The sequence below is a fragment of the Mytilus trossulus genome, chromosome 8 (assembly GCF_036588685.1).
Source record: "Mytilus trossulus isolate FHL-02 chromosome 8, PNRI_Mtr1.1.1.hap1, whole genome shotgun sequence".
Taxonomy (NCBI): domain Eukaryota; kingdom Metazoa; phylum Mollusca; class Bivalvia; order Mytilida; family Mytilidae; genus Mytilus; species Mytilus trossulus.
In genome coordinates, this window is record NC_086380.1 from 19,899,293 (window position 1) to 19,914,264 (window position 14,972).

The 14,972-nt window shown below is 32.4% G+C and overlaps 1 protein-coding gene across 1 annotated transcript; it reads right to left on the reverse strand.

The window, feature by feature from the left end:
• Positions 1-1,327: 1,327 nt before the first annotated feature.
• LOC134680681 (INO80 complex subunit E-like) lies at positions 1,328-14,952 on the reverse strand. The gene is made up of 8 exons (XM_063539820.1): positions 14,835-14,952; positions 6,913-6,998; positions 6,188-6,258; positions 5,551-5,661; positions 3,509-3,599; positions 2,928-2,985; positions 2,458-2,602; positions 1,328-1,716 (listed from the first exon to the last, which is right to left on the reverse strand). Exons 1-8 carry the CDS (start codon positions 14,848-14,850, stop codon positions 1,662-1,664), a joined length of 633 nt encoding a protein of 210 aa, XP_063395890.1. The 5' UTR covers positions 14,851-14,952; the 3' UTR covers positions 1,328-1,661.
• Positions 14,953-14,972: the final 20 nt, after the last annotated feature.

The window sequence follows — 14,972 nt, forward strand, 5'->3', positions numbered from 1 at the left end:
CCTTCATGGACCCCTGATTGTGGAGAAAGTGTGCCATGATGAAATTGACATCGTACACAATAGAGCTTTGTTACAATATTTTATATAAAATAATCACAACTAGTTGCAGTATAAAAACATTTTATATTTTTCTGACATTGACCTTATATTGTATGTGTAGAAGTACTTAAAGATGACAAAAATTTTCAGTACTGAAAAATGACTGAAATTTTCAGTACTGAAAAATGACTGAAATTTTCAGTACTGAAAAATGGCTGAAATTTTCAGTACTGAAAAATGGCTGAAATTTTCAGTACTGATAAATGACTGAAATTTTCAGTACTGTAAACAACTTTTTCTCAACATTACTGAAAATGATATAAAAATTTATGTACTGAATAGTGATGTTTCCTAAAAGTACTGTTTATATAGCGACACTTAATGTACTGCTTAGTGATGTTCCCTGAAAGTACTGTTTATATAGCGGCATTTAATGTACTGTTTAGTGATGTTTCCTAAAAGTACTGTTTATATAGCGGCATTTAATGTACTGTTTAGTAATGTTTCCTAAAAGTACTGTTTATATAGCGGCATTTAATGTACTGATTAGTAATATTTCCTAAAAGTGCTGTTTTTATAGCGGCATTTAATGTACATGTAAACGCTAGTCAAATTGTTGGTAGTGTAGCATTACTTCACAAAAAACTTTGTTCTTATGAAAAGACAATGTATCCACTTCCTATTTTACCCCAGATTTATAACAAATAAGTAAAGATACAGCCTTGATAATTGGTTCAAAGAAACAAAATATAAAATTATGAAATTCTTAACCTTTGAAAGAACTTGGTTAAGATTAGTTCAGTTTATATTTAGTGTAAGGATGTTAAATCAAATATGATTGTATCATTTACCACAAAATTGTCAAGAAGGGAAACAATCAAAAGCATAAAACAATCACCCAACCTGTCCTCCAACAATATCAAAAGCAACATCATTACACAAGAAGAGGATCTTTTGGATACATTTTAAAAGATTTAAATGAGAGTAAAAATAGGAAATTCTGTTTATGGACTCACACTATCACATTTCTATGTGAATTAACTGGAAAATCTGGGTTATCGCTCAACATGCATTTATTCTAAAATTGCTATGAAAATGTGTTTTAAGTTGATGTAGCCATAATGTCATGGTCAATGACTTTTAACCAAAATTTTAACTTGAAGAATGCAAGGATGAAATAATGAACAGATGCAGGTACTGGGGAAAATATTTTTCCTTACTTGCATAGGCCTGATATTGTTGCAGCATAGATTAAACAAATAAGTTGTATCATTAAATGCAAAACTAACCAATTTTAAATCTTTTTTTTAAAAAAGTACACATAACTAACACAACAGATTATGAATTGTATAGTTAGTAACTACACTAAATCTTTAATGTAACAGTTCTACTGTGTTAAATAAGATAAACAATGTTCTCTTTCATAAGCACTGTCAAAAGAGGAGTACACCAACACACTGAAACATTCTAACATAAACATTTCATGCTTGTTCAGTCTTGTCAGGATTTTAATGTAAATAAACACATAAACAAATACATTTTGATAGCTATGTACTTGAACACATCTGGTAAATAATCCACTGTGGTAAATAATCCAACATGGTAAATAATTGAATGTATCTTTATTGTGTGTCTATCACTAAATCTGAGTCATCATCATCTCTGTCATTTCCTTCACTGAAAATAAATAGGATTCATATATAATTATTACTTTGAGTTTCAAGACAAAATTACTCATAATAAATTAAGTCGCCTACCAAAACCAATAACAAGAACTTCGAAATTTTCAAACCTAAATAGCAAGAGGTTCTCTTAAATAGTAAAATCCATGATGAAAAAGGGTGGTTTATGGTCTAAACTTTCACTTTATTTACTTCCTGCATGTACTGTTTAAAAAACCTAATGCTAAGAAACTATTGAAATATGATAAGAGGTAATGTTTGTTGTTCTAACCCACAAGATAGTAGTTTATAGAAATAGGTGTCAGCCTACTCAAATTGCAAATTAAGTGCATAATCAGGGTGGGAGCATGATAATTTGATATTAATAAACTCATCATAGATACCAGAATTTAAATTTTATATTTACACCAGACGTGCCTTTCTTCTACAAGATACTCATCAGTGAGGCTTGAATAAAAAATGTTTAAAAGGCCGAATAATGTACAAAGTTGAAGAGCATTGAGGACCAAAAATTAATATAAACCCTGCTTTGTACTAGACCGGCTGATGAGCCTGATTTTTTATGTGCATGTTCAAAAGAAGCAACAAATACAAATTTTTAAGTCTTTGGTTTGAACCTGCCAATATAAGACCTATAAGACCTATAGCATCCTACACTTGAGATGAGCAGGCTACCATTATCAAATGAGGCAGTTTTGTTTGTATGAATGTTGATGTTACTTTAACAGCATAATACCTGTCTTGATTAGAGTTATCATGGCTGAATATCTCCATTGGTAACATCATTGGTGCTTTCTCAATACCAAATGATATCTGACGAGATTCTAGTCGCTTTTCTACTTCTTCTCTTGTTAACTGTGGCTCTTGATGTGATAATTTACCTAACAAAACATTATAAAATACTTAGAATTAATATTTCCAATCAATGTCACAAAAGTATGAATTGCCTACAATTTTAGTTTGTGTTTTTAGCTTTAAAATGCATATTCTTAATTCCCTTATATTTCTATTCATCCTTAAATTGGTGATTCATTTACAAGTCACTTCTGGTCATGGAATTTTTAATGGAAATAAAGTAGAAAATAAAATAATCTCTTTTTTTGATTAATCTCAGATTGTTTTTGGACATCAGGGGAGACAATTTATCAGTTTAAGTACACATAAAACATTGTTTGACAGTGAGTATTACTTTTAAAATACACAAACCTCCTTTCCCTTTCTTTGCACTTGGTTTTGATCTTTTCTTCACAGGTTCTGATGAAGTCTAAAATCAATCAAAACTAATGTTCAACCACAATACTTTTCTCATATAAAGATTCTTTTTCTTATACAGACTGTCCTAGAATAACTATTTAGGCAAAACTTTCTTCTATTTTTAAATTTTTTAAATATTTAGATACATCATTGAGCTGTACTTTTGCAATGAGCAAATCAACATTACTCTGATATCTGTTTGTTGTAAAATGAAAAAAAATAAATTTGTACAATATTTTTGATTTATTTCAATATAACTCTGCTAAAATAATATTTAGATCTATTGTATTGAAACAGATTGCAAACTGTTTCCAGTTCCAGAATCATTAAGTCCTGATACTGAAAACAGTCCAGCTAAAAGACACAATATACCATAATATTTTGTTAACGGAGATAGATGCTATTCAAATTCTATTAAAACAAATATGACCATCTTTAAATGTGTTCAACATGGCAAGATTTTTTTTCCAAAAAAATGTTAATTTTTCATTCCCATTTGATTATGCTTTCAATCTATTTCTATAAAGACTTACTGGTATATTAGCTCTACTCTGTGCACTAGCTGCCATATACAATGTGGGATCTGTTCCAAATTCAAATCCTAAACTCTCTAGTGCTTTTCTCCTGTAACAATAAAAAATTTGTAAGGGTTCCGCGGAACCCAGTGTCTCGCCTACTTTTGCTGTAAATCACAGGCTCAACAAAAATTAGGAAAAAAATCAATAAAAATATTCCTCTTGATACTATCTTTTGATTGTAAGAAGCTTCTGTCCAAGTTTGGTAAAAATCTAGGATAGTTAATGAATCTAATAAATGTTTTGAAAACTTTAACTGCAGACTGTATGAAGTATTAACTGGAAGAAAATCTAAGTCCATTTAAAAGTAAAATACAGAAAAAATGGAGTTATCTTTTTACAAAATTTACTTCTGGATACTATCTTATGATCATAAATAAGCTTCTGCCCAAGTTTGGTACAAACCAAGGATAGTTTATGAAAGTTATTAAAATTCTAAAAACTTTAACCACAGAGTGAATGTAATGTTTCCCCACAGAAAAACTAAGTCCATTTAAAAGTAAATAAAGAAAAAATGGATTTTTTTTTTTTACAAAATTTACTTCTGGATGCTATCTTATGATCATAAACAAGCTTCTGTCCAAGTTTTGTACAAACCAAGGATAGTTTAAGAAAGTTATTAAAATTCTAAAAACTTTAACCACAGAGTGAATGTAATGTTTCCCCGCTGAAAAAAACTAAGTCCATTTATAAGTAAAATACTGAAAAAATGGAATTTTATTTTTACAAAATTTACTTTGGATACTATCTTATGATCATAAACAAGCTTCTGTCCAAGTTTGGTACAAACCAAGGATAGTTTAAGAAAGTTATAAAAATTCTAAAAACTTTAACCACAGAGTGAATGAAATGTTTCCCCGCAGAAAAAACTAAGTCCATTTATAAGTAAAATACGGAAAAAATGGAATTTTATTTTTACAAAATTTACTTCTGGATACTATCTTATGATCATAAACAAGCTTCTGTCCAAGTTTGGTAGAAATCCAGTATAGTTTAGGAAAGTTATTAAAATTTCAAAAACTTAAACCACAGAGTGAATATTTGTGGACGCCGCCGACGACGACACCGACGACGACGGAAAGTAGGATCGCTTAGTATCGCTTTTTCGACTAAAGTCGAAGGCTCGACAAAAATCATACAGATGAATCTTCATAATTGTATGCAATTTTTTATTTATAAAAAACGTCATAAATGTACATAACTTTTATTTATAGAAAACTTCATAAATGTTCAAAACTTTCTATTTATAGAAAAATAATCAGCAAATGATAAAAGATAGATAATAGGACATAAATACAAAACTTTATTAAGTTTCTAATGCATCAAATATAGGTCATATTAAACTAAATTTGTGCTGTCAGAGCAGCTTTATCTTTCAGTAAACACTGCACATGTGTGAAGCACCTTACATTTTTTGAAAAATGAATCTTCTTGCAGAACTTCACTAAAGTCAAACTGCAAGCAACTGTGAAGTATAAAATATGTGACAAATAATGAATTCCTATTCCTTACTATTTTTACTGTAAATTCAGAAATTATTCTGTGCATTTATTGTTGCTATTTTGTCATTATAATCAAAATGTGATTTTAAATTGTGTGATATTGAGAAAAAAAACTGTTTATTAAATATACAAAATTTCAAAATGCAAGTTTAAATTATTGTGATTATAACCCTGTTGTATTTTCTGCAATAATAAAAAACATCACAATAGTTTCTGAACTTACTTACTAGAGGGGACATAGGAGGGGTCCTTATCCTGAAATCATGGACTTCAAAAAACGAAATCCTGAGGTCCCCGATTTAAATAAATTAAATCATGACGTCCCGAAATCCGAAAAAAAGGATTCCCAGATCCCAAAAGGATCAATCCCGAAATCCTGAGCTTAAAAACACCCGATCCCAAATCCTGATAAAGGTCCTATCCCCCCTCTTACTTACTAAATCCCTCATGCTAGCTCTTTAGATAGCAAATATAACAAGGAAAGCGTAAAACACTTACTTTTTACCTGCACTGTGCCCATCATTTTCACTGTCACTGGATGCTGTAGCATCTGAATCATCTGATGAATCATCTAATTTTTCATACTGTAACAATCTGTCTAGCAAGAAACTGAAAAAACAAGAATGTGTCCTCAGTACACGAATGCCCCACTCGCACTATCATTCTCCATGTTCAGTGGACCGTGAAATTGGGGTAAAAACTCTAATTTGGCATTAAAATTAGAAAGATCATATCATAGGGAACATGTGTACAAAGTTTGAAGTAGATTGGACTTCAAATTCATCAAAAACTACCTAGACCAAAAACTTTAACCTGGAGCGGGACAGACGGACGGACTGTCTAGCAAGAAACTGAAGACTAAAGTTTACACTGTAACAATCTGTCTAGCAAAAAAAAATGAAAAACAAAATGCATACTGTAAATCCTGCATAGCAGGAAACTGAAGAAAAAGTTCATACTGTAGAACCTGTCTAGCCAGAAACTGAAAAACAAAGTTCCTACTGTAACAATCTGTCTAGCAAAAATTATTTAAAAATAAAGTTAAAATAAAATCAAAATAGAAAACATGCATTGGGCAATTTGGCCTGTAAATTATATACATTTAAAAGATAAGTAGACTGTTGTATTTGATTACCTTCTATCTCTAGTGATCTTTAGAAGTTTTCTCTGTGACTTCCTTAATTCTTCTAAGAAACACTCTTGTTCCTAAATAGAATCCAATTATCATAAGACACCATATCACCAGAAACAAATATCATGAAATACTCAAAAATATTTCCATAAAATGATAATCTTTTGTTGTAAACAGTTCACATTCATTTCTTTTGACATTTTTTTCATAGCCCCCATGAATTATTTCGATTCTAATAGGACAAAATACAGCAATTCTTATGGATCAAAGCGCTCTAGATAGGAGGCATATATTTGCCGTTCCCATAAATAAACACACTTTTAAAATGGCGTAAAAGAACAGAGCAAACGAATTAGTGACATGCTTAAACTATTACAATAGTGTACATATTTATATAGTTTTGGATGAATTTAAATAATAATTTACTTGTATGTTTTATTTGTATAAAAAATGGCTTATACAATTTAGCATCGTTTGGTAACATTTCAATGTTGTGATGATTATCGGTTTCACAAGTGTGTACTTTTCTGTAAAATGCTTATATTCTGACGTCTGGTATCTCATTCATATACAAACATATAACGTGGGAGTGCGATCGGAACAGCCTAATCAATATATTCATATTTTACCACGGGTGTGTACTCAAAGCATTTGAAGGACGTCATGTTAGAATTGATATTATAGTATATATACATGTATGATGTGCAAAATTTCTTTTTTATACTCACATATACCAAAAACTTTAATTTCTTTTTTAATGCTTTGTATTTTTCTCTATATTCAACCTGGTGTTCTTGGTGATGAATTTGTCCTTCTAAAGAAAAAAATATTATTTATTATCAAAAATACAGTTTGCACAGGAATATCAATACATTTTAAAAAGCTCCTTAAGCATGTTAAGTGAAATGATTATTTGATTAGATCTCTAAAACTACCACCAAAAATCGTCACTTTCAATGACAGAAAAAAAATGAAGATTGACCTACATAGAAGGCCTGCAACAAATAATTCTGACAGAAAAAAGACAACATAACAAATTCAGGGATAAACAACTGGGGAATAGAAATATAACAAAAGCTCATCACTGAGTGCCAATTTTCTAAATGTTAGTTGGGTACATGTACATTTTTGTATCTTGTGTTATATAATTAAGGTACAAAATGAATGTCGGTTTTTTTTTCAGAGTAAGACTGTGAGTGACTGTGTAGGTTGCAAGACAACTTATACAGTCTACAAAAAGTCAACTCAGACCATTTCTAATGCTAACTCAAACAGGTTTAATGATAAAAAATTAGTTAATGATACAGACAGTGACTTTCATTTGTCATTAGTGTAATGTAAAGAAAAATGTGAGAGTTTTGACTCACCTTTTGACTTTACAAAGGATGTAAAAGATGAACATGAAAAGAAAAGACTTCTAAATAGACAGTTATAATATACAGTTCTAGATCACAACTTAGACACTTGTGATAAGTTGTATAATTAACATATATGCTTCTGTCTATTGTAACACTACATACATATTTTTATTTTTTTGGTTTGAGTGCTGTTTGACATGTACAAAATGTACATGTACATGTATGAGTAAATAACATTTGTAACATTCTGGCAGATTCTTCTTAGTATATATTAAATCCTTGATTAATAACAAATCATGCGCTGCCATATACATTGTAGTTATATATAATTAAGTGAGAATAGTCGTAAATCATAGCGCTTTCAAGCTCAGTTATGTTATAACTAGATTATTTTCATATCACCGACTTTTGACTCCAGTTTATATCATATTTCGACAGGTTACGGTTTACCTACGACATCCTGGTACTCGGTCAATTAAAAGCAGTTATAATAAATACCGAAATGTCTCGCCTTCTTTACTAATCATTGATATTATGTTGGTTGTCCTAAATATAATGCTTTATTACAACTGTCACATAAAGTTAAACCAAAAAACTAATTATTGACCACTGAACCGTGAAAATTAGGTAAAGGTCAGATGAACCATGTCAGGCAACAATGTACAGCTAACAATTCTTCCATACAACAAATATAATTGACCTTTTGCTTAATGTTTTAGAAAAACCAAAACACAAAAACTTAATGCTGAGAATGAGGTGGAGGTCAAATAAAACCTGGGCGACTGACATATAGATCATAAAATATTTCCATACACCAAATATAGTTGACCTATAGCTATTGCAATTAGTATTAGATAAAAAGACCAAAACTCAAAAAATAACTTTGACCACTGAACCATGAAAATGAGGTCACGGTCAGATGACACCTGCCAGCCAGACATGTAAACCTTAAAATCATTCCAGTGTTCCAGCTAGCATGAAATGGAGGGGCGCCGCGCCCCGCCCCCGAAATTTTGCGCCCCTCTGCCTTTTTTAAGCGCCCCTGCGCCCCTCTGTGCCCTTTTGAAAAATAGTTTAAAAAACGATCTTTTTTCCTCACATCGTCGCCATTTTGTTGAGTTCTTTATACACACACTTCATTAAGACAACAGATTAAAATTGTTGACACTAATCTTGTTACCTGATTATAATCACCTATTTGATTAGAGTCAATTACTTAATCAGGTGAAATTTACGACCCTGTCTAATCCCTTTACCCTGAAGCACCAAACATCGAAGTTAAATAAATTGATTATTTTAACACCTGACGATGCAAAATATAATTTATAAAATAAATGTGAACGGTGTTCATTTCTATTGTATTTGTTATTTATTATGTCATTTAAGAAGAATCATTCCAATAGGTCAACACGCAAAATGCATGAAACATGATGTAACTTTGACCTCCGTAGCCGAGTTCAAAAAATTTATGGGTCACTGAATATTCACAATTCAGATCGTTTTTGTTTTGATGTTTTTATTTTTGAAACTGATCTTTCAAACTAGTTTTAATCCAGAAGAAAGTAAAAACATTGCTTGACTGTACCTTAAGTTGAATATCTATGTCCAAATTAAATTAATTAAAACTGTAATCCATGATCACAAATTGAATGCTTTGTTTACAATTGTGCTGTGAACAATGTGTAAATAAACTGTATATATTAAACCAAATTCGATGGTATTGGACTGCACTACACGTATATATAAAGCACACAGGTGGAGGATATGTCTGCACATGTTAGACATACTGGTGCCTATGAAGACACTGGTGTGGTTCTCCTATATAGGAGGTTAAAGATACAGAGGTAAGGTAAGGTAATTGTTCAAAGCCATGTGCTTTTTGGCGGGAAAATTCGGGAAACCCCTTATTAACAGGAAACAGTTACATTTCATTGTTATTTATAGACAGTAGGAATTTCATTTTGGAAATCATTTTGATTACAACTTCTAAGATTTATTCATGAAAAATTATAATAATTTCTTGGGGTGAAACTAATAATACTTTTTTTTATTTATTAAAATAATTTACATCTAGGGGTATGGAAAGGGGGGCTGGTTTTTTTTGTTTTTTTTTCAATAATATTACAAATATATATAAAGTTCACCAGTCTGAAAATACATGGTTAAATGGATTTTAATTCTGAAAAACTCATGTTTATTTAATTCCTTTATTATTTTCATCATAATAAGAAACAAGCTACATGTATAAGGTATTTCAAACATATATTTTTGGCTTTTATATAAGAACATTCAAGACTATTAGTATGTATGTGCCTGCAGTAAAAACAAACCTGTTAGAGCCTAAAAAATTCTACAGGGCCCTTGAAAAAACTTTTGAATCCAGGCTGGCCTTCAGAGAAAATGTTAAGTATTGTTCCTGACTGTATTGCAGATTTATGTGAAGTTTTTAAACTGACATGCACAATTCATTTCACAAGTGTAATAAAAATAATTCTACAAAACAACGCAGCGCATTGCGTTGCAAATTCATCTTAGACCCACCATGCATCAAGAAATATGTCTTTATGTGGTAATATTAAGTATTTGATTTTTTTTCAGTGAGAACGCGCTAAAGTGCCCTTTTTAAAAACGCGCCCCTCTATTTTCAAATCCTAGCTGGAACACTGCATTCCATACACCAAATATAGTAGACCTATTGCATACAGTATAAGAAAAACAGACCAAAACACAAAACTTAACTATAACCACTGAACCATAAAAATGAGGTCAAGGTCAGATGACACCTGCCAGTTGGACATGTACACCTTACAGTCCTTCCATACACAGAATATACAAGACCTACATGTATTACTTATACATGTAGTATCTGATATATGGACTTGACCACCAAAACTTACTTACTTACTTACTTAGTCCTTGCTATGCCTAGTGGCACATAGGGCAAGGACAAGTTTCCTCCACTCTTCTCTGTTGTTTGCTGTTCTTTCAACTGTACCTCAGGTATATCCTCTTTCCTTTAGCTCATTTTCTACAGTGCGTCTCCATGTTGTTTTAGGTCGGCCTCTCTTTCTCTTCCCCTCAGGTGTCCATCTAAGGGCTACCTTGGTCATGTCATCAGATGGTTTGCGTATAACATGACCAAGCCACCTCCATCTTTTTTGTATGAGCAAAGTCTCCATGTCTTTGGTATTCGTCATCTCATGAAGGTCTTTGTTGGAGATTTTGTCTGGCCAGAATATTTTCATTATCTTTCGTAGACATGTGTTATGGAAGCTGGAGAGTTTATTGATGTCTTTGTCAGTCATTCTCCAGCACTCTGAGCCATATAGGAGTACTGAGAGTACACAGCTGTTATATAGTCTGAGCTTGGTCTTCTTTGAAAAGGCTGTTGTTTTCCAGATGTTGCCTAATCTAATGAATGCAGATCTAGCTTTTCCTATTCTGATCTTTATGTCTCTCTCAGCACCACCTTCTGTTGTTATACAACTGCCTAGGTAATTAAATGACTCTACTGTTTCAAGCTGTTTCCCTTCTACAAATATGGCAGGATGTTTCTCTGTATTGAGGTACATTAGCTTTGTCTTTTTGGCATTGATCTTAAGTCCAATCATTTTAGCTGTTTCTTCTAGCTTTTTGGTCTTCTCCTGCATATGGTCTTCGGTATGGGATAAAAGAGCTAAATCATCAGCATAGTCTGTGTCCTCAAGCGTAGTACAAAGTGTCCATCTCAGTCCGGTGTTTCTTTCTGCTAGGGTTGTTCTCATTACCCAGTCAATAGCAATTATAAACAGCACAGATGACATAACACATCCCTGTCTTACTCCAGATTTTACGAGGAAAGTAGAGTCAGCTTCAGAGTTGATGGTACATGAGAAATTTGTATAGAACTGCTTGATGAGTTGCACTATCTTACTTGGTATACCATAGTTTCTCAGAATTTCCCATAGACTTTCCCGGTGTAAGCTGTCAAATGCTTTCTCAAAGTCTACAAAATTTACCAGTAGTTTCCTCTGCCACTCATGACACTGTTCCAAGATGTTACGTAGGACAAATATGTGGTCGATGCAGCCTCTACCTTTTCTGAAACCAGCTTGTTCTTGTCGTAGTTTCTTATCCACAGCCTCTGTTATTCTTGAAATCAAAATTATGCAGAAGACCTTACTTGGAATGGATAGTAAGGTGATTCCTCTCCAGTTGTTGCAGTTAGTTAGGTCTCCTGATTTTGGTATTGTAATGATGTTGCCTTCAGACCAACTGTTAGGGATAATAGCTTGTTCCCATATTTTCTGGAATACTGGATGTAAAGTATCCGCTGCCAGAACTGGATCTATCTTAAAAAGTTCTGCATTCAGTTGGTCCATGCCAGGTGCCTTTTTGTTTTTCAAGCTTTTAATGGCTTTCTGTATTTCTTGTTTTGAAGGTGGATCAGTATCTATTTCAAGGTCTAATGATGCCTCAGGAATAATTGCTATATTATCTGGATCTTTTCGATTAAGAACCTCTTGAAAATGTTCCTTCCATCTCAGATATTGGTCTCGTTCTGTTGTTAGCATATTGTTGTTTTTGTCTTTAATAGGCATATTTATCTTGGCATTTTTACCACTTAGTTGTTTAGTTACTTGGTAAATCTGTCCCATTCTCTGATTTGAAGCTGCTCTTTCTGCTTCTTTTGCTAGGTCTTCCATAAAATCTCTCTTGTTCTTTCTTTTTTACCTTCTTGTTGCATTCTGTATACTTTGTTCTTAGCTTTTCCTTAATTCTCTCAGAACGTGTTTGGCAAATTTTGTTGTTCACTTCTTTCCTTTCATCTATCAAATTCCAAGTTTCAGGTGTTATCCATTCTTTGTGTACTTGTCTTTTGAATCCTAGTACCTTTTTACTGGCTTGAGTGTAGATTTCATGTATGTGCTGCCATTCATCATTGACTGATATTGTGATTGTGTTGTCAGTTGCTAGGTTGTCTAATAGCTGAAATCTGTTCTTTATTTCCAGTTTAAACTCTTGCTGGATTTTTGGATCTTGTAATTTACCAACATCAAATTTCCTTGACACGTTTACATAAGTAGACAACTTTTTAAGTTTCAGTTTGATGTTTGCAATTACTAGATGGTGGTCACTAGCAACATCTGCACCCCTCATAACGCGTACATCTTGCAGCGATCTTTTCCACTTTCCATTGATGATAATATGGTCTATTTGGTTTTTGTCTCTACCATTTGGAGAAGTCCATGTCAGCTTATGTATATCTCTATGAAGGAAGATAGTACCCCCTATTACTAAGTTATTAGCACCACATAAGTCCACTAAACGTTCTCCATTGTCATTGATCTTGCCACATCCATATTTTCCCATTACTCTTTCATTCCCGGTGTTATCATTTCCAACTTTGGCGTTCAAATCACCCATCACTATTGTAACATCATGTTTTGGTACTTTTTCTATCTCAGATTGTAGAGCTAGATAGAAATCAGTTTTCACATCATCCTCTGCTTCATTTGTTGGAGCATAGCATTGAATGATGGTTAGTTTTCCCTGCCTTGCTTGGAAGCGAGCTCTTATTATTCTTTCGTTTACAGGGGCATACTCTACCACCAAAACTTAACCATGTTCAATGATCCATGAAATGAGGTCGAGGTCAAGTGAAAACTGTCTGACGGGCATGAGGACCTTGCAAGGTACGCACATATGATACCAAATATAGTTATCCTATTACTTATAATAAGAGAGAATTTAACATTAAAAAAATCTTCACTTTTTTTTCAAGTAGTCAGTCACTGAACCATAAAAATGAGGTCAACGACATTGGACATGTGACTGACGGAAACTTCGTAACATGAGGCATCCATATACAAAATATGAAGCATCTAGGTCTTATACCTTCTAAAATATAAAGCTTTCTAGAAGTTAGCTAACGTTACCGCAGCGGCATCACTATCCCTATATCAAGCTTTCTGAGACAAAAGTCGCAGACTCAACAAAAACCAAACATTTAATCTGTGTAATTGGAGGGAAAATTCCCCAAGAATTGTACAGATTAAAAGTTTGACGTTACTTCCAGTGTTCTCCCCAGGATTTTTGGATAGCGCTGTGGTAAGCGTGTTATTTTCCACAATTCTCAGTAACTTTGTCGCGTCGCGCGGTTGGTTTGTAATTGATTTTTTATGTCTTCTTTAGGTTGCTCTTATTTGATTTGGTACCAGGACGTTCTAGGTAACCTGTCAAAAAAATATGAACTTCACTGTCAAAAGTGGGTAATAAGAAAATGGTCAATCATGTCTATAGAATAAGTACATGGGACACTACTGTATATAATAATCCTCCATAACTTGTAAAGATGTATCGTCCATATTTTAAGTATTTACTCTATTGAGGTTATAACATAATAAATTTCCATATTTTAAGTACAATGTATTAACTCAATTGAGGTTATAACATAACCTTTAATAAAGGGACTTAGTCCCCTATTACAGAAGAAAAAATCAATAATAAAAAAAAAATTCAGGAAAATTTTCATTGTACTAATTGAACTCAAAATCGTTAACTTTTTTTGGTCACCTTTTTTAATTCCTGCATTTGTGCAGTACACAGATATCTACTTCCTTCTTCCAGTTTCGTTGTCATGAGACTTTAAGTAGTCTAGTAAAATATAAGAACTCAAGGAATACATTACCAAATTGCATTTTTAATAATGTTTTGTCTTTGATATGAATAAACGCTACCTGTTGATTGCATCTTTGTTTATATTTAACATGACGTCATAACTTAAATAACATCACAAGTAAAATCCCTAACAGTAACAGAACCAAAACAGAAAAACGTTACAGTATTTATGTTTCTTTTGTAACAGATTTTGAAGTTACAAAATTATTTTTTTTACAGACTTCGTCCCCTTTCACGGGTTATACCTGTCTTTAATTAATACAACACTACCCAATGTATGTTTTGATCCTCTTCGGCCCTTGTGTAAGTTGCAAGTCAGCTTGGGTGCTACGTTTTTATAATGTCAAAGATTTAGATTTGTACTGCCTTTAGAATTTCTTGACAAAAACTTTATTAATACGTTTGCTCATCAAAGGAAAAATAGTAAGTAATTAACAGTCTTCTTTAATTTTAAAATTAATAATTTTCTGAAACTGCAACAACTTGAACTTGAACAAGACTCCAGCAAAGAAGATATGTAAGTCTCTGTCTTCTCCTGCTGTGAAAAAATCCCCTTGGAATTAAAGAATATTATGGTCTACTAATAATTCATATACTTCTAATTTGAAAAGGCGAAAGAATTACGAAAATACCTGGAATTGGCATCATGATGTGATGGTAAACATTAAAATTTCGATTTTCTCCCTTTGATACTTCCTGTCATCCTTTTACTTCCGGTTAACCAAAGTAAGCTAACGAAATAAACGTGAATGGAAAATAAATCGCAAAAC